Source organism: Akebia trifoliata, chromosome 3 (assembly GCF_017979445.1).
Source record: "Akebia trifoliata isolate Shusen 1 chromosome 3, ASM1797944v1, whole genome shotgun sequence".
Taxonomy (NCBI): Eukaryota; Viridiplantae; Streptophyta; class Magnoliopsida; order Ranunculales; family Lardizabalaceae; genus Akebia; species Akebia trifoliata.
Window position 1 is genome coordinate 10,779,087 of NC_141377.1, and position 16,446 is coordinate 10,795,532.

At 35.0% G+C, this 16,446-nt stretch overlaps 1 protein-coding gene across 7 annotated transcripts in view; it reads right to left on the minus strand.

Moving 5' to 3' along the window:
* Positions 1 to 16,446, minus strand: part of PHYLLO (2-oxoglutarate decarboxylase/hydro-lyase/magnesium ion-binding protein) — a 117,446-nt gene that overhangs the window by 6,313 nt on the left and 94,687 nt on the right. For all 7 annotated transcript variants that reach the window (XM_086433886.1, XM_086433885.1, XM_086433883.1 and 4 more), the window contains 7 exons: positions 11,534 to 11,659; positions 11,312 to 11,443; positions 11,077 to 11,194; positions 2,016 to 2,171; positions 1,626 to 1,895; positions 670 to 837; positions 72 to 215 (listed from right to left, as the gene is read on the minus strand). In XM_086433886.1, the coding sequence (XP_086290012.1) occupies positions 72 to 215; positions 670 to 837; positions 1,626 to 1,895; positions 2,016 to 2,171; positions 11,077 to 11,194; positions 11,312 to 11,443; positions 11,534 to 11,659 (1,114 nt within the window). The remainder of the gene's footprint in view (positions 1 to 71; positions 216 to 669; positions 838 to 1,625; positions 1,896 to 2,015; positions 2,172 to 11,076; positions 11,195 to 11,311; positions 11,444 to 11,533; positions 11,660 to 16,446) is intronic.

Sequence of the window (16,446 nt, forward strand, 5' to 3'; positions counted from 1 at the left end):
ACTTGACCTACACGCACACACTAATACTTCTCCTTTTCTTAATGATACTAGTCTTTAGTGAAGATACTTACAACTGCAACTATTCTTGGGTGTACGAACTTTGCAAGCCTACTAAGGGGATCACCTTCAATATTATCAATAGTTTCATCTAGTGCTACAGGTAAACCAGTTTCTTCGCAAAATCTGATAATATCATCTTCTAAATGCACAGGTTCCTGAAAGATAGGAGAGAGACTTGTTAGATCACTTAGATATTGATGAAGAGTCTTGATATTTATTTATTTTTTGCTAATCAAGTAATGCACATATTAAAAATAAAATATACAAAAACATAGGAGGCATACCCACTACTTAAAAATTCTAATGGAATTAAATCACCATAAAAGGCCTTCCTAACATCTATGGGAAGGTCAGACTTTAATGTAAAAATGTGCAAACTTTTAGAAATAGGTCCATATTCCACAAGGGCATTAGCAACTTGATCACCTTCTCTATAGATATGATTACAATCCCAATTCAAATATTATATATTAATTAATTACAAATTGAAAATGAAATGAACCACAACATGAATATGCCAATCTCACAGGTGAAGGCATTTGGTGTGCCCATAACATAATTTTACAAAGGAATGTTCAATTGCCAAGCACAATTAACAGAAGATGGTACCTCAATATACTGAAGGTCACAAAATGTTACACAAGATCCAAACTGACATGCTTCTTCATATGTCCACTTTTTATTAGCATCTGCCCGGAGTTTGATCTGGTGCCCAACCCTGGCTCTAATTTCTTGTATAACTTCAGCATCTTCAAAGGGGTTTGCTCGACGTCCAACCTGTAGTGGATGGTTACTCACTGAAACACTCACATTGCAAAGTGTTTTTGAGCTCATGACAATTAAAAAATCATGACTGAATTATAATGTTTCTGAGAACAGTGTAAAAATTACATGGCACTTTCAGGTTGTTTCTGCCATGTCAAGACCTATCAACACATATACTAATTTATTAAGTCGTTGATGCAGCCGTAGCTCTTTTATAACATCCCCACATATAAATCTACTTAATATTAATTAAGTTATCGGATAGCTCTTTATTTTTTAATTTTTATTTATCCATTTATTTATTTTTCACTAAAATTAACTTTGATTTAAGTACAAAACATTATATATATAATAAAGCAAAATTGTGGGTCCCACTTTACTACAGTTTTGTGGGGGATAAACGTCCCACTCCAGCTACAGTGGAGTGGGGTCCACACTACCCCACTTTAATTCCTTTCCTCTTCATCCCCTTCAACTTTATTGTATTTCCTCTCCTCCCATCCCACCTCACCCCTCTTCTTAATAATACCCCTCTTAGCTTTACTATCTTTCTCTACTCCTTTAACCCCAAAGAGGATGCCCATACCATAGGCATGGGTGACCTCTAGTATTGCAATATATGTGAATGGATTTGAGCCTCTCAAAAAGGAGTCATGATTACCTCCTATTTGTGTGGGTCTCTGAAAAATCATGTCTGTAACTGTTGCACGGTCTTACATCCCGACTGTTTTGGGGCAGTGCAGAAATTTACTTAAAACAGTAACATTTTAAAAAGCCCTATTTTGGTAGCATGAACTTACCTTCAGCTTTATTGTGGTGAACCCTTCTTTGACCAGTTTGGATGCAATGTGAGCTACCTCCTTGGGTGTACCATTAGAATCTATAAGGGCACAAATCTGAACTTTTGATGATCTTTTCACTATTTCTTCTGATTTAAGTAATTGCGTTTTGAGGGTTGAACATTCATGGTCGAGAAGTAAATTTGATAGGCTAGAACCCTGCCTTGTGGCTAATGCATTAAGGATAGCCATCTCCAAACCACATCGAACACTAGGAAATATTGAATGTGGCTACAAAACAGTGAAATAAAGTTTTTAAAACAATTACCATCAAAGATGTACCAAATCAATAAAAACATATCAGATTACAAATTGATAATGTACACCTCAAGTTAAGATATAAAGACCTACCGGAATTCCTAAGGATCTCCTTATCCATGAAGAGAACGATCCCCTTAGTAAAGGAAGAAGATAAGTGATCTTCGCTCCTTGGATCACATGAAGAAGAAAACGAAGTTGCTCCTCTACATCTAGAAGATTTTCTTTGTGGATTTCAATAGGAGCAACCTGTTCACGAAATAAGAATGTTGAATGAATTAGAAGGAATAAAAATAAAATAAAGTAAAGATAGAACAGATTACAGAAACATTGAAATTACCAGATAACAAAGATCATCAGTCAGACTTGATTCATCCAACTTGAAAAGTGTGACTATGTGCATGGTTTTTTCCTATTGGATGAATTGTACAAGTCAATGCTTGTCCATTCTAATGCTCCACAAAATTTGGATGCAAGTATATTTTTTTATCATAATCAGGATTCAGGTTAGGGGGTGGCATACTTTTACACTAGCTACCAACCTAACACAACCCTCCTCCTTTATCCAGGCTGGGGACCGACGAATCTCTGTTTCTTTTAATTTTTTTTCTGGGAGATTTTAGAGTCCAAGGGCTTTAGCATTAGTAGAACCAAGAACGAGTACGTGGACTATAAATGTATTGCTGACACCCAAGAGGAGGAATATTGACTAAATTGATGGTCTAGAAATACCCCGAATTGACCAATTTTGTTATCTAGTGTCTATTATACATAAGGATGAAGAGATTGGGGATGATGTTGCCCATAGAATCAGAGTTGGATGGTTAAAGTGGAGCTACACTTCTAGAGTGCTCTTTGACAAACGCATACTAATTGAATTAAAAGGAAAATTTTATAAAATGGTAGTAAGACCAGTATGCTTTATGAAGCTAAATCTTGAACGTTGGGTGGTGAAAAAGCATAATTTTAATAAATTGAGCATAACAAGTATGAGGATGTTAAGACCAATATGCTTTATGGAGCGAAATCTTGAACGTTGGGTGGTGAAAAAGCATAATTTTAATATATTGAGCATAATAAGTATGAGGATGTTAAGACCAGTATGCGTTCTGGAGCTAAATCTTGAACATTGGGTGGTGAAAAAACACAATTGTAATAAATTGAGCATAATAAGTATGAGGATGTTAAGATGGATGAGTTGAAAGACCAGGAAAGATAAAATTAGGAGTTTTGTCAAGCTAGAAATCCTTGCAAAGGCTTCTGGGCACACCAAGTGGATGGAAAACCGGTTGTAGTCAATTACCCGATGTGGGATAACTGGTTATAACCAGCTTTCCTTTTGGTGTGCTCAATAGCCTTAGTCAAGCTTCTAGCTTGATTAGTTTATTTAAAATTAGAAACAAATACATTCGGGAAAATGAAGGATTAACTTGATTGGAGATAAACAAAAAGAAAGCCGATTGCGATGGTTTGACATACTAAACAAAGGTCAATTACAACCGAATTATTAAAATATTGAAGTTGGAGGTTTTATGAGCAAGAGGAAGACCCAAAAGAAAGTGGATGGAGATAATGAAAGTAGATACAGACTCACTTTCAATAACATAACACTTGGCTCCATAAAGTGGATTGCAGGAACTAAACCCGTTTAGTTGTTCCCAGATCTTTGGGATAAGCCTTTGTTTTGTTTATGAAAAAAACATAATTCGTTTAGCTAATTCAAAAAAAAAAAAAAATAATAATAATAATAAAATAAGGCTTTGTTTTCCTCTGCTTACTTGTATTGCATAAATGAACAAAACCTATTTTAGGATTTTTCCATATAGTACTCGTTTGACATGAATATTTGTGCCAACAAATCCTAACCATTCTCCATTCACCAATTTATTACGGTGTTAAACAAAACTATATTTGCAATATTATAAATGTACTAATTAAGTTATTGATAACTCTATGGTGTATAGAAACATTTCCATTCCTTTTTTATGCATTTATTTCCTTATTTTTATATTTAAAAACCTTTGATATGATAAATTGTGTTTTAAAGTTTTCAGGTTTTGGAGATCTTAGTTGAAGGTTTTAGGGTTGCTTTAGATTTAGGGTTTTAGGATAAGAGAATATGAAAAGAAAAGAAAGGGATATTAGCATGAACGGCTTAGATGTGAGAAGAGACCCACTAGCCTTTGTTTTAAGATAGAGAAGAAATTACAAGATTATTCTTTACACCATAAACACCAATAATGCTATATACACACCAATTAACACTCACTACACAACATATACACAACATATAAATCTCAAATACTCATTCTCAATTTAGAACATAGATGTCAATCAAGGGTGCCTTCCAAGGATTCAAATGCTTGATCTGTAGAGAAAATGGGGTTTTGTGGCCCGAATGGTTGTTGTATGTGCATGTTAAATGAGGAATCTGCTAACCATTTACTTATGCATTGTGAGGTAGCAAAGGAGTAGTGGGCTTATTTTTTTTTTCCTTGTTTGGGGTGGTTTGATGTATCCCAAACTTAGTTAGAAAAGTACTAGGGGAATGGCTTCAACTGGGGATGAGCTTTCAACACTCTAAGAGGTTGATTTGGAGTATGTAGATTAAGAGTTTAAGAAGGAGAATAGAAGAAGATACTAGAGAAACGTGGGAAGGGTAGAATTAACTCCAACCCTAGCCGCACAATGTATTATATATCATAACCAAATAACAAAAAAAAGAAAAAAAAAGACAATATTACCCCTACTAATAATAACTTATTACTCCTAACACTCCCCTTCAAGCTAGAGAATATATATAATATAATTTCAGCTTATGTTCTCCAGCTTGTTACAAGTATAATCAACCTTACTAGAACCCAATGACTTAGTAAACAAATCAGCCAATTGATCTTCATACTTCACATAAAGACTAGCAATTTTACCATTCAGAAGTTTATCTTGAACAAAGTGATAATCAACTTCAATATGTTTTATCCTCTCATGAAACACATGATTAGAAGCTATGTGTATGGCTGCCTGGTTATCATAAAAGAAACTATAGGTAATTCTATTGTAAAGCCTATCTCTTGAAGAAAGTGTCTCAACCAGGTTAGCTCACAAGACGTGCGTGACACAGCTCTATACTCAACCTCAACACTGGATCTAGCAACAAATATTTGTTTCATGTTTTTCAATGTCACAAGATTACCACCCAAGAATGTACAAGACCCTTGGGTGGATCTCCTATCTGAAGGAGAACTTGCCTAGTTTGCATCCGTGTATCTTTCTATGCGAGTATGACCATCTGACTTGTACAACAAACCACATCTCAGGGAACCCTTCAAGTACCTAACAATACGATGCAATGCTACCCAATGAGATACTTTAGGAGCTTTCATAAATTGACTAACAATACTCACAGTAAATGAAATGTCTGGTTTGGTAATGGTAAGGTAGTTCAACTTCCCAACAAGTCTCCTATACCTACCAAGATCATAAAAAAGATCTCCCTGATCAATAGTCAACTTTTGTTTTGGATCCATGGGATAATCCATAGGTTTAGACCCAAGTAAACTGGTTTCATTTAATAAATCTAGGGTATACTTTCTTTGTAATAAACTAATGCCACTAGCTGAATGTGCAACCTTAATACCAAGAAAGTATCTTAGTTTACTTAAATCTTTAACATGAAACTTTTGTTATAAAAAAGACTTTAAACTTCTCAATTCCAATAGCATTACTGCCTGTCAATACAATATCATCCACATATACAACTAGAAGAACATACACACTAGTGGAGTGGGAATGAAAAACAGAGAGGTCTGTCTGACACTTTGACATCCCAAACTCAAGAATTGCATTGCTGAATTTTCCAAACCATACTCGCGGGGACTGTTTCAAACCATATAGTGCCTTTTTGAACTTATTTACTTTACCAACCTCCCACTGAGCAACAAACCCAGGTGGTTACTCCATATACATTTCTTCCTACAAATCACCATGTAAAAATGCATTCTTCATATCAAGTTGGTACAAGGGCCACCCATACATAATAACCAAAGAAATAATAACACAGACGGAAGCAATCTTAGCCACTGGGGAAAAATTCTTAGCATAATCAATTTCATAAGTTTGTGTATAACCCTTTGCAACCAATCTTGCCTTCAATCTATCAACGGTGACATCAGGGTGGAACTTAACAACATAAACCCATCTACATCCCACCACCTTCTTTCCAAGAGGAAGAGAGACAAGATTCCATGTATCATTGCTATTTTTTTTATAAGTACCATTGCTATAAAGGGCAATCATTTCTAATTGGTAAAGTATGTAAGTTTTTAGTTGTATGTGGATAATATTGTATCAACAGACAGTGATGTTGTTGAGAGTGAGAAGTTAAAGTCTTTTTTACAGCAAAAGTTTCATACTAAAGCTTTGAGTAAGCTAAGATACTTTCTTGGTATTAAGGTTGTGCATGCAATTGGTGGTATTAATCTCTCACAAAGAAAGTATACCCTAAATTTATTAGATGAGACTGGTTTACTTGGGTCTAAACTTGTGGATTCTCCCATGCATATAAAACAAAAGTTAACTATTGATCAAGGAGATCTTTTTTATGTAGGCTTATTTGTTAGTAAGTGACGGCGTTTTCCCTTTGCCTTCAAAAACACCTTTATTGTTTTAGACCACTAAATGTAATTGCCTCTATTAAGTTTGATGGAAGTCATGTGAAGTCCTACAAGGTCTTGAGAAATCCCTATATTCGTCTTTTGCTCCATAAATCAACCATGAGAACATAGTAAAATTCCTTTACAATTTTTAGCGCTTCCACCACAAAGTATTTATTTTTTATTTTTAAGTCCTCCCGCAAGCGTCGCTTGTGGGATTTTAGAGGTTTTCAGATGTTTTCGTGAAAAATTTTCTACTACCGAAAAATCTCCCCGTCACGAATTCCTTATAGCCAAGATATGCGAAGAACCTCCAAAATCATAGATAACTCTCTCCTAGTGAAATAGAACAACCCAAAAAACTGTAGAAAACTCTCTTGATGTAATCATACAGGCCAACAGAGATTGAGGAATTGATTTTAGGGCTCAAACGAACTCAAACACTGCTACGAATACCTTTCACCACACCGGAGAATCACCAAAACTTACCCGAAAACAGTACCAATCGTTAAAAACTTCTAAGATCTGCTCACATTAGGATCTATACACAATCACAACCACAATCGTATCTCCACGTGGAGAATTATATACGAACTCTTCGTTAACCTTTAATCAGATCAAGAATAATATGATTTTCTTACGAATCAACCGAGAAACAATAAAAATATGAAGAAAAAAAAAAGATTCAAATAAAATAAAAAAGAAAGATTCAAACTCTTATGATGTGCTCTTAGACCATGTAAATTAAGAGTTTGAGAATGAGAATGGAAGAAGACATTAGAGAAATGTGGGAGGAGTCGAATTAACTCCAACCCTAGCCGCATAATGTGTTATATATCATAACCAAATAACAAAAGAAAAAGACAATATAACCCCTACTAATAATAACTTATTACTCCTAATAGAGTATAACTTCGTTTACGACTACTTGGGGTATTTGGAAATAAAGAAATGCTAGAACTTTTGATGGAAGGTGCAATCAACTAAAGAGTTCATTATCTCGATTCTTGGGCTCTTATTTTTTTGGTGCAAGATATTCAAAGAGTTCGAAGGGTTTTTATTAAAGACTTTTTAGTCCAAGGGGATAGCATTTGAAACATTACATTCTCTAGTTTGTTGTTTCTCTTTTCTTGTTCTTGGGTGGGTCACCTTGAACGTCCCTGTTGTTGTAGTTTTTCCCCTTATCAATAAAAAAAAAAAAAAAAAAAATTGACCAAGGCTATCTGAAGGGAAGCAATAGGAGTCATATGGTATGCCTATGCTCATCACATCATAGAATACCTAAATTGGATGTTGTTGCATTTCTTGGGCTGTAACCAGTAGAAAGGATTTAGAAAAGAGAAGAAAAAGAAGATCGAGAAAAAAATGAAGGAGAGAAGAAGATGATGGAAAAGGGATTAGATGGTTCTCCTATTACATTCTGTTTATATGGAATGGGTTAGAAACCCTAAATTACAATCCATGTGGGCTGAAAGGACAAAAAACAACTAAATAAAACGAAATATACAATTATGAAATATGAGTCAATCGATTGGAATTCATATATGATCGATTGATATTACTTAGCCAATAGATCGACTCGTACTTTATCGATTGAAATTAATATCCGATTGATCTGATATGAATTCCAATAAATCAAATATTAATTTCAACACTCCCTCTCAAGTTGGTGCATAGATATCTATTATGCCCAACTTGGCTATCAAGATGTACATGCACCTTTTATTAACTCCCTTGGTTAGTACATTTGCAACCTACTCCCATGAACTAATATACAGTACAAATCAAACTTTGTTGAAGCTTCTCTTTAATGGTGTTGATCTACCTCATTATGCTTGGTCCTGTCATGTTGAACTGGATTGTGGGTAATGTTGATGACGGATTTATTGTCACAATAAATACTCATGGGTATTTGAGATGTAACCCCTAACTCCCCTAACTCTCCAACCATAGTCTTCAATTGGAGAAGTTCACATATACCATGCACCACAACTCGAAACTCAGCCTCAACATTGGATCTAGTCACTATGGGTTGTTTCTTGCTTAGCTAAGAAACACACGTCCCACAAATGTACAATGTCCAAAAGGTTGAGTGTTAATCAGTAACCCGTCCACTTAAATTTGCGTCACTGTAGGCCTCAAGTATGGGGCGATCATATCTTCCATAAAATATACCACAACCAGAGGAACCTTTGAGCCCTTGAGGAACCGAAATAACCTCTGTGCAGCCTCAAGATGAACCAACTGTGGGGAATGTATGAACTGATTGAGGACATTGACCACAGATGCTATATTAGAACTTATGTGGGATAAGTAAATTAGTCTATCTATCAATCATTGAAACAACTCTGAGTCACGAAGATCTTCATTTGAAGATTTCAAATGGTGGTTCTGATCTATTGGAGTATCTGAAGGTCTGGCACCCAGATGACAGTCTCTCTCAAGTCTCAACAAGTCCAGAACATATTTTCTCTGAAAAATAAAAAATTCCCTGATGGGATTGGACTACCTCAATCCTTAGAAAGTACTTCAGAGAGCCAAGGACATTGGTTTCAAATTCAGCCATCTAATCTCAGTTGGATCATTGCATGTGACCACAATGTCATCTACATATAAAATCAATAAAGTGATTCTATCTTATCTGTCAAACAAATAGTGTATGATCTGCCTAGCTTTTTGTGTAACCTGCCTGTCTGACTATACTGCTGAACCTCTCAAACCATGCATGCGGAGATTGCTGAAGATCATATTTATAGCGAAGGGAATAAGTTATCTTACTAAATTCATCTGGACCATAGGTGCAAAAATCTGCTGGTAATCTATACCATATGTTTAGTCTTGCATTGTTTTTATCAATACAACCATGAGCCTCGTGATTCACTGTGTAAACCCACTTAACACATGGGTTTATTTCCTCTGGGTAAAGAGCCAAGTTCCCATGCTCCTTTTTTTTTTTTTTTTCAAGTGCTTGCATTTTATCCATCATAACTTATTCACACTGTGATGAGTACGGGCACCTACAACATTGGATGGCAAGCAAATAGAGGACCAAAGTACCCAAACCTTAATGGTCTGATGTTATCCTTACCATTGCCTGTCTTATTAATCGCATGCCTTCCAGGTTATAAATGTTAAGACTCCGTACTAGATTCTCCAACCTCATCAGCCCATTTTCTTGGTACCACTCAAACTGTTTGGGTGTGAGTGTTGTGTTCATATTATGGGTTATCATTGTTAGATCACAAAGCTCTAAATTTCATTTTCTTGGCTATCCTTAATCTAAAAAATTCTCATCCTTCTTTCAGCATCATTTGGTCTCCATGGGTGTTACTTTCTATGAGTCAGTTCCTTTCTTCTCCACAGGCTGTCCTACCTCACTTCAAAGGATAATAATTGTAATAGTACCAACACCATTAATGAAGAGAGGTTTCCTCAGATTCCCCTATCCATGCCTTTATTTTCTGATATGTCCCCATTTGTTGACATTCCAGATAATATTGTTACTACTCATGATAGTAGCATTGGTGGAAAGTGGGCGCTTAAAGTCTATAGCCGAAAGTGGAATCATTTGGAGAACAGAACCACAACTGAAAAGAAACATGACCCAGGCACACATACATATATACACGGGACGAGTTCAGGGGACATCTAAAACTGACAACTATTTTTACACAATCATCGGGATGCTGTCCATTTTTTAAATGATTTCTACAACACAGCCATATGTCGTTGGATCTTGAAAAATAGATGGCATCCAAGCAATGTAAAAATAGTTGTCATTTATAGATGTCCCCCAAGCGCGACCCTATATATATATATTTATATATCAGTTTTGAGTTCTACAAGTTCTCATATTTTCCATCAAAGCAAATGAGGATAGAGTTAAGGATTTTTTCCGAGTTTTGTAGTACATTACTGTTAAGTGTTGTGTTATCTACCTCTGCTCCCAAGTGTCACATGCTCAGATATTGTGTCCTAATTTGATCCGTGACCCTCTTATATTCATAGTTGTGCCTTCTCCATCAGATCGATCTTTTGGGGTAAATGGTTTGTCAACATGGTATCAGAGTGTTAGGTTCGTATAGGTCACATGTTCGAGTCTCCTCAAAGGAATTTTCCACCGTTATAGGTGAGGAGTGTTGAGTGTTGTGTTATCCGCCTCCGTTCCCGGGTGTCATGTGCTCACATATTGTACTCCAGTTCGATCCGTGCCCCTCTTATATTCATAGTTGCGCCTTCCCCATCAGATCGGTCTTTTGGGGTAAATGGTTTGTCAACAATTACATCCTTTTTACATACAATATAGGTACTTTCCCGATGGAACCACAATTCAGACGCATTTAAGATCGACAGAAAAACTTCATACATCGCAATTCTCAAACTTGGAATTTGACATCTATAATATATTTGTAAAAGGATTTGTTTGCAAGTAACCAATCACATAGAGTAGAGATGATTGGGAATAAGGATTTATAGTGATGCCAAAAAGTCCAAGGGGTTACCTCACCAAAACCTATACTTCCATCATCGAGATATAAAGCTAAAAGGAACCCTTTTCTATGGAACCTGGAAGGGTCGTCATTGATTGGAGTTGAAGTAGGTGGAGCAGATAGCTGAATTCTGTCATAAATCAAAGAATTGGAAACAGTGAATTCTTCTATTTTTGACTAATAAAGAACATTGACGTCAAAATTACTTCAATTTTTTTTACTTATTATTAATGTATAAGAAACTTGCCTATATAGTGAATACTCCATTCTATCGATGTTACAGAGAAAGAAATCAGTGGAGATATGATCTGGAACTGAGAGCCTTGAAAGGATGCCTAGTGTATGATCTGCTGCTTGACGAGCATAGCTTCTCAAAGTACTTCGAAGAGGGACAAAATGTGTTATTGCAGGTTATGAGAAATAAATTAGTAATTATGAAAGAAATGAACAATACAACAAATAATAAAACCTATGAAAAGTAGCATTATCCTCAATGCAGCTTTCGACTTCTATGATGCAGTCAATTTGTGCCTGTGAAGATCTTAATAAAGCATGTTGAAGTTCCAATTTTGTCTGTACTCGTATATGGTCCACACTGCACAATTAGAGTTTCATCGACAATTTATCACTGAACCAGTATGAATAGGTCTACTTCCAATAAAAATAAAGAATTAAAAATAACAAGAGAAGTACATGCAAAGATTAAGCTTTCTTAACTTTTGAAAAGTTACATATTAATTGCTGGCATTAACCGTGCAAACTTCCAAATCATCAGCCCGAATAGCATAAGAACAACCATATATGGAGATAAATATAACGTTTTTTTTTTTTTTTTTGCTAAGCAAGCAAGGGATAAGTGGTTAATGGAGGTGAAGATGGGATCAACAGAATTTGAACGTAGGTAATGAGATCAACTCTCCTCAAGCCTTTACCACTTAGCTAAGTGGCACCTTCACTTATTTCCAAGAAATATACCACAATATTGTCATTTACACAAAACACAAAAGGAAATTCAGTTGAAAATTTCTTTTGTATATATTTTGGAAGAATTACAATTTATTCATGAAATAATTGAGGAATAGTAATTTTGACAAAAAATGGTTAAGTATCAAGTACAAAATAGCAAGATTTCAGTATAAATATTTCAATAAATAATACATTCTGACCCAAATATTCCTTTTTTGAAAAAAATATCGATCAAATCTATATAAAAAAAAAAAAGAAAAAAGAAATAAATTGCTTGCACAAAACTAGAGATGACTTTTAATAGAATAATTCCTTTCTCCCCTTACAGACATCCTCAACTCCAGCATGCAGTCTTACAACCCCCCATTCTTGATAGGCAAATCAATTAGATATTGTTTAAGTCAGTTTCGAGTCCCTATGTAAGGGGTGAAGGTTGGGGATTTTCCAAACATAGTCGAACAAGTTTTAGTTAGAGTATAAATAAAAGTTCCTTTTCCATTCCTTCTTGTTCCATCTGATGTGTGGGGACTTGCCCACTTGTGTCTATATATGGCTATCAATATATTATTTATTCATGGATGATTTCCCCAAACGCACATGATTATATCTCAGGAAGAATTGGGACTAAGGACCATACATCATTACAAAATTTCACTAGATAGAATTCACTTAGTTTGATAAAAGAGTAAAAATATTCTGGTTTGGCAATTCATGCATATACTTTGAAAGTGGGGTTATCTCGAATAGCATGGGATCAAAGCACTCGTCAACATATTCCTCAGCAGAATGGCGTGTCAAAACAAAAAATCGTCATTACTAGAAGTCTCAAAACATATTGATAGGGATAGATGTTCCAAAGAAATTTTGGGCAGGTGAAATGGTTACACCCGTCCTACCTTATTAATTGTGTGCCACCCGGGTGCCGCAGTTAAAATCTCCACATTATTGTTTCGCCTAGTATTTTTGAGTGTGTGATTCATTCATTTCTTGGATTTGAATTGAATAAAATTGGATCCCAAATCTACTTAGGCTGTTCTCTTGGGGTATCATTCCACACGAAAGGGATACAAGTAGGGTTGCAACTTGGGCGGGATGGCCCGAGCTCATCTCGATTGATGGGCAAGCCTGGGCCAGTTGTGTAGAACTTGAGTTGAGCTTAGGTTAGAATAACTAAATCCGACCTTTAATCAGGTTCAACTTGGGTTGAGGGTTCGGGCTAACCAGCTCAATCCAATCCCAAGGATATATGATAGTATATAAAATAATTATCTTAAATATATATTTTAATTTATTTTAAAATTATTTCTTGTTTAAGATATTAAATGTTTTTGTTAATTAAAACAAAATTAGACTTGTTTAATGAACCCAATCCAACCAAAACTATCTTACTTGGAGTAACCCAAGCTTAACTTGAGTTTAGAAACTCAAGTTCGGATTTAGGGCCCTGTGACTTGAGTTGTGGCTGTGTCTATCCTCCTAATCCAAAAAAATCTCATATGAAGAACAAAAACCAGTAATTGGAGAAAACAAAATCGCTTTGTTACATTTCTCTCTATCTCCAAACGGAGTTACAATGGTATTTTAAAAAGAAGAAAGAACAAAAACCTAGTTCTATTCTAATTGACGTACTTATTATAAATAGTAAGTCTTAAAATAGTAAAGTTCTAATTACTTCCTAATTGGATTAAGAATCCTAAATACGTTAAAACTCTCTTTTGCCACAAGTTCATAATCACAATTGAATTAGAGTTATTTGCAATCAAAGATTTTATAAATAGAAAGTCCAACTTTGACTATGATTTCAGAGGGGTAAACGATGTCGAAATGCTTTAGTTACATAGAATGACTGCCTAGGCATTGGTCGCGAAGCCCTCTGAGTCCTCTTTCCAACGCCTTTGGAATCGTTGAATTTCAAGTCCATATGACAAAGTTATGCCTAATTTACTATAGACTATCTATGTAGATCCTCCTGAATCATGACTTTCTATTTGTTTGGATTAAGAATCCTAAATACGGTAAAAAGCTCTTCTGCCACAAGTTCAGAATCACTATCGAATTAGAGTTATTCGTAGTCAAAGATTCTATAAATAGAAAGTCCAACTTTGATTGTGATTTCGAAGGGGTAAACGATGTCGAAACACTTTTGTTAAGTGGAATGAATGCTTGAGCATTCGGCCGTGTAGCCCTTTGAGTCCTCTTTCCAATGCCTTTGGAATCGTCAAATTCCAAGTCTGTACGACAAAGTTATGCCTAATTTACCATAAACTATTTATGTAGATCCTCCTAGATCGCCTCCAATCGTCCCAAGTTGCAACACGGATACAAGTGTTTTGATCCGATATTAAGAAAATATTTGTTACCATAGATGTCACCATTTTTTAATTCATGACTTATTTTTCCCGTAGTCCAATCTCTCTTTAGGGGCTCATATTGAGTTAGAAGCAGTCTTGTCAAATGCGATTGCATATGCCATTTCCAAACTATATTTGACATATGCCATTTCTAAACTATATTTTGCATATGCTACCATCGCATATATAAAAGTATGCTATCTGCACAATATGCGATGACATATGTGATGGCATACTACAATATGCGATGGAATACTTTTTGGATACAAATTTTCTTTTTGTTTTTAGCATAAACTCATTTTTCTCTTATAAATATCCCACTTCTACCCCCATGCTCCTTTTACAACATCTCTTCTACCTTCTAATCTGTTTCTTACCCTCACAAAACCTCTAACTATTAAATCTTATTACATTTTCTAATACATTCACACATAATTATAAGTATTCTCTAATCCTACTCTACACTATTACTCTCAAAGTTCAAGTCTCAACTTAAGTCACTCTCTCATTCTCAAGACTCAAAAGAAAAAGAAAAGTACTCAAGAATCAAGATTTAAACATTTTCTACATTTTTTCCTTGCAGCATATGCGATATGCGAAATGGCATATGCAAACAACATGTGTTGGTCGCACATGCTATTTAACAACATTGGTCCATTCTTGTTCCTATCCTTTCCAGTTCATTCAGTGACTTGTTCTAGGAAACACTACTACTATTGATGCAACTCAACCCTCACAAGAGAAGGAACGTCAATACACTCGACACCAAAAAGTAGTGACCACTATGACTCATTGACAAACCACTTCAAATTCCTTGGAAACAAGTAAGATTTCTTCTTTATTTGTTCCTTCTTCAACCGAGGATAATGCTCCCATTACCATAGGCGAAGGGAAGTGTGTTTGTACTTCATATCCTATATCTAATTTTGTATAGTATCCCCTTCATATTATTCTTTCTTGTCTTGCATTTCTTTTATTTCCTTGGCTTCCATATTCAAAGAAGTTCTTTTTGATCCAAGGTAGCTCATGGGAATTAATAGATTCACTCAAAAGAAAGAAGCAAGTGTGTTGGGTCTTTACAATCAAACTCAAAGTAGATGGGTCAATTGGACGTTATAAAGCCAGGCTCGTTTTCAATGTTACATGTTATACAAACATATGATATTGATTAGGAGACATTTCCACATGTAGCCAAGATGAACTCCATATGTAATGACCTGAAATTTAACTGGTATCTCGAGGAAAATTTAAAGTTATATTTAAAAAAAAAAAAACTGAATTTGTATTAGGGATTAAAAATACAAATTTTTATTTACAAACTTTTGAGGAAATTTGACATCACCATTAGATCCAAAACAACAGAAAAACATACTTTAGCCTATAAGGACACATCAATAAGAGTTAAGAGAAAAAAATTATGGAATCCTTGATTTGCGTGTCAAATATCTACCCAAAGGGGGACAATTTGATGGAGTCAGAATTTTGGAAATCCGATGACACCATTGGGTTCGTATAAAAAAGTCACCCAAAATAAACTATTAGCTCGTTAAAAAGAGAGCTCGGGACATAGACTTTTTAAAACAAAAAGAAACAAATCGTAAAATGACCTTTACATCCTTTGGGCTCTATAAATACCAAACTTAAGTCAATTTACAAATTTTTACGTTTCCTTTGTTCTTTTCTTTTCTAAAAAGAAACCCTAGCCTCCTTTCACCTTCTACCTCGATTTCCACCTACTTAGAGATTTAGTTAGGATTCGGTGTAGAAGAGAGAAGTGATCAACTTGTCGCATGCTTCGAGAGGATCCGAAGAAGTAGAGTTTTCAATGATTTTTGAGAGATAACCTTCGATTGGATTCGATCCACAACGGATTTCGGAGCTTCTGAAGCTTGGATCTAAGGTACTCCTAAATTTCTCTAATAGTCATAGTTTTAGTTAATCATAGATTTGATCCAAAAAAATTCAATATTTTTGTTAAAATTAAGGAAAAATACATATTTTTATAAAAGCATGATTGATTATGTTGTTCGAGATTTTAGGGATGAATCTATGTTTTAAAAATTAT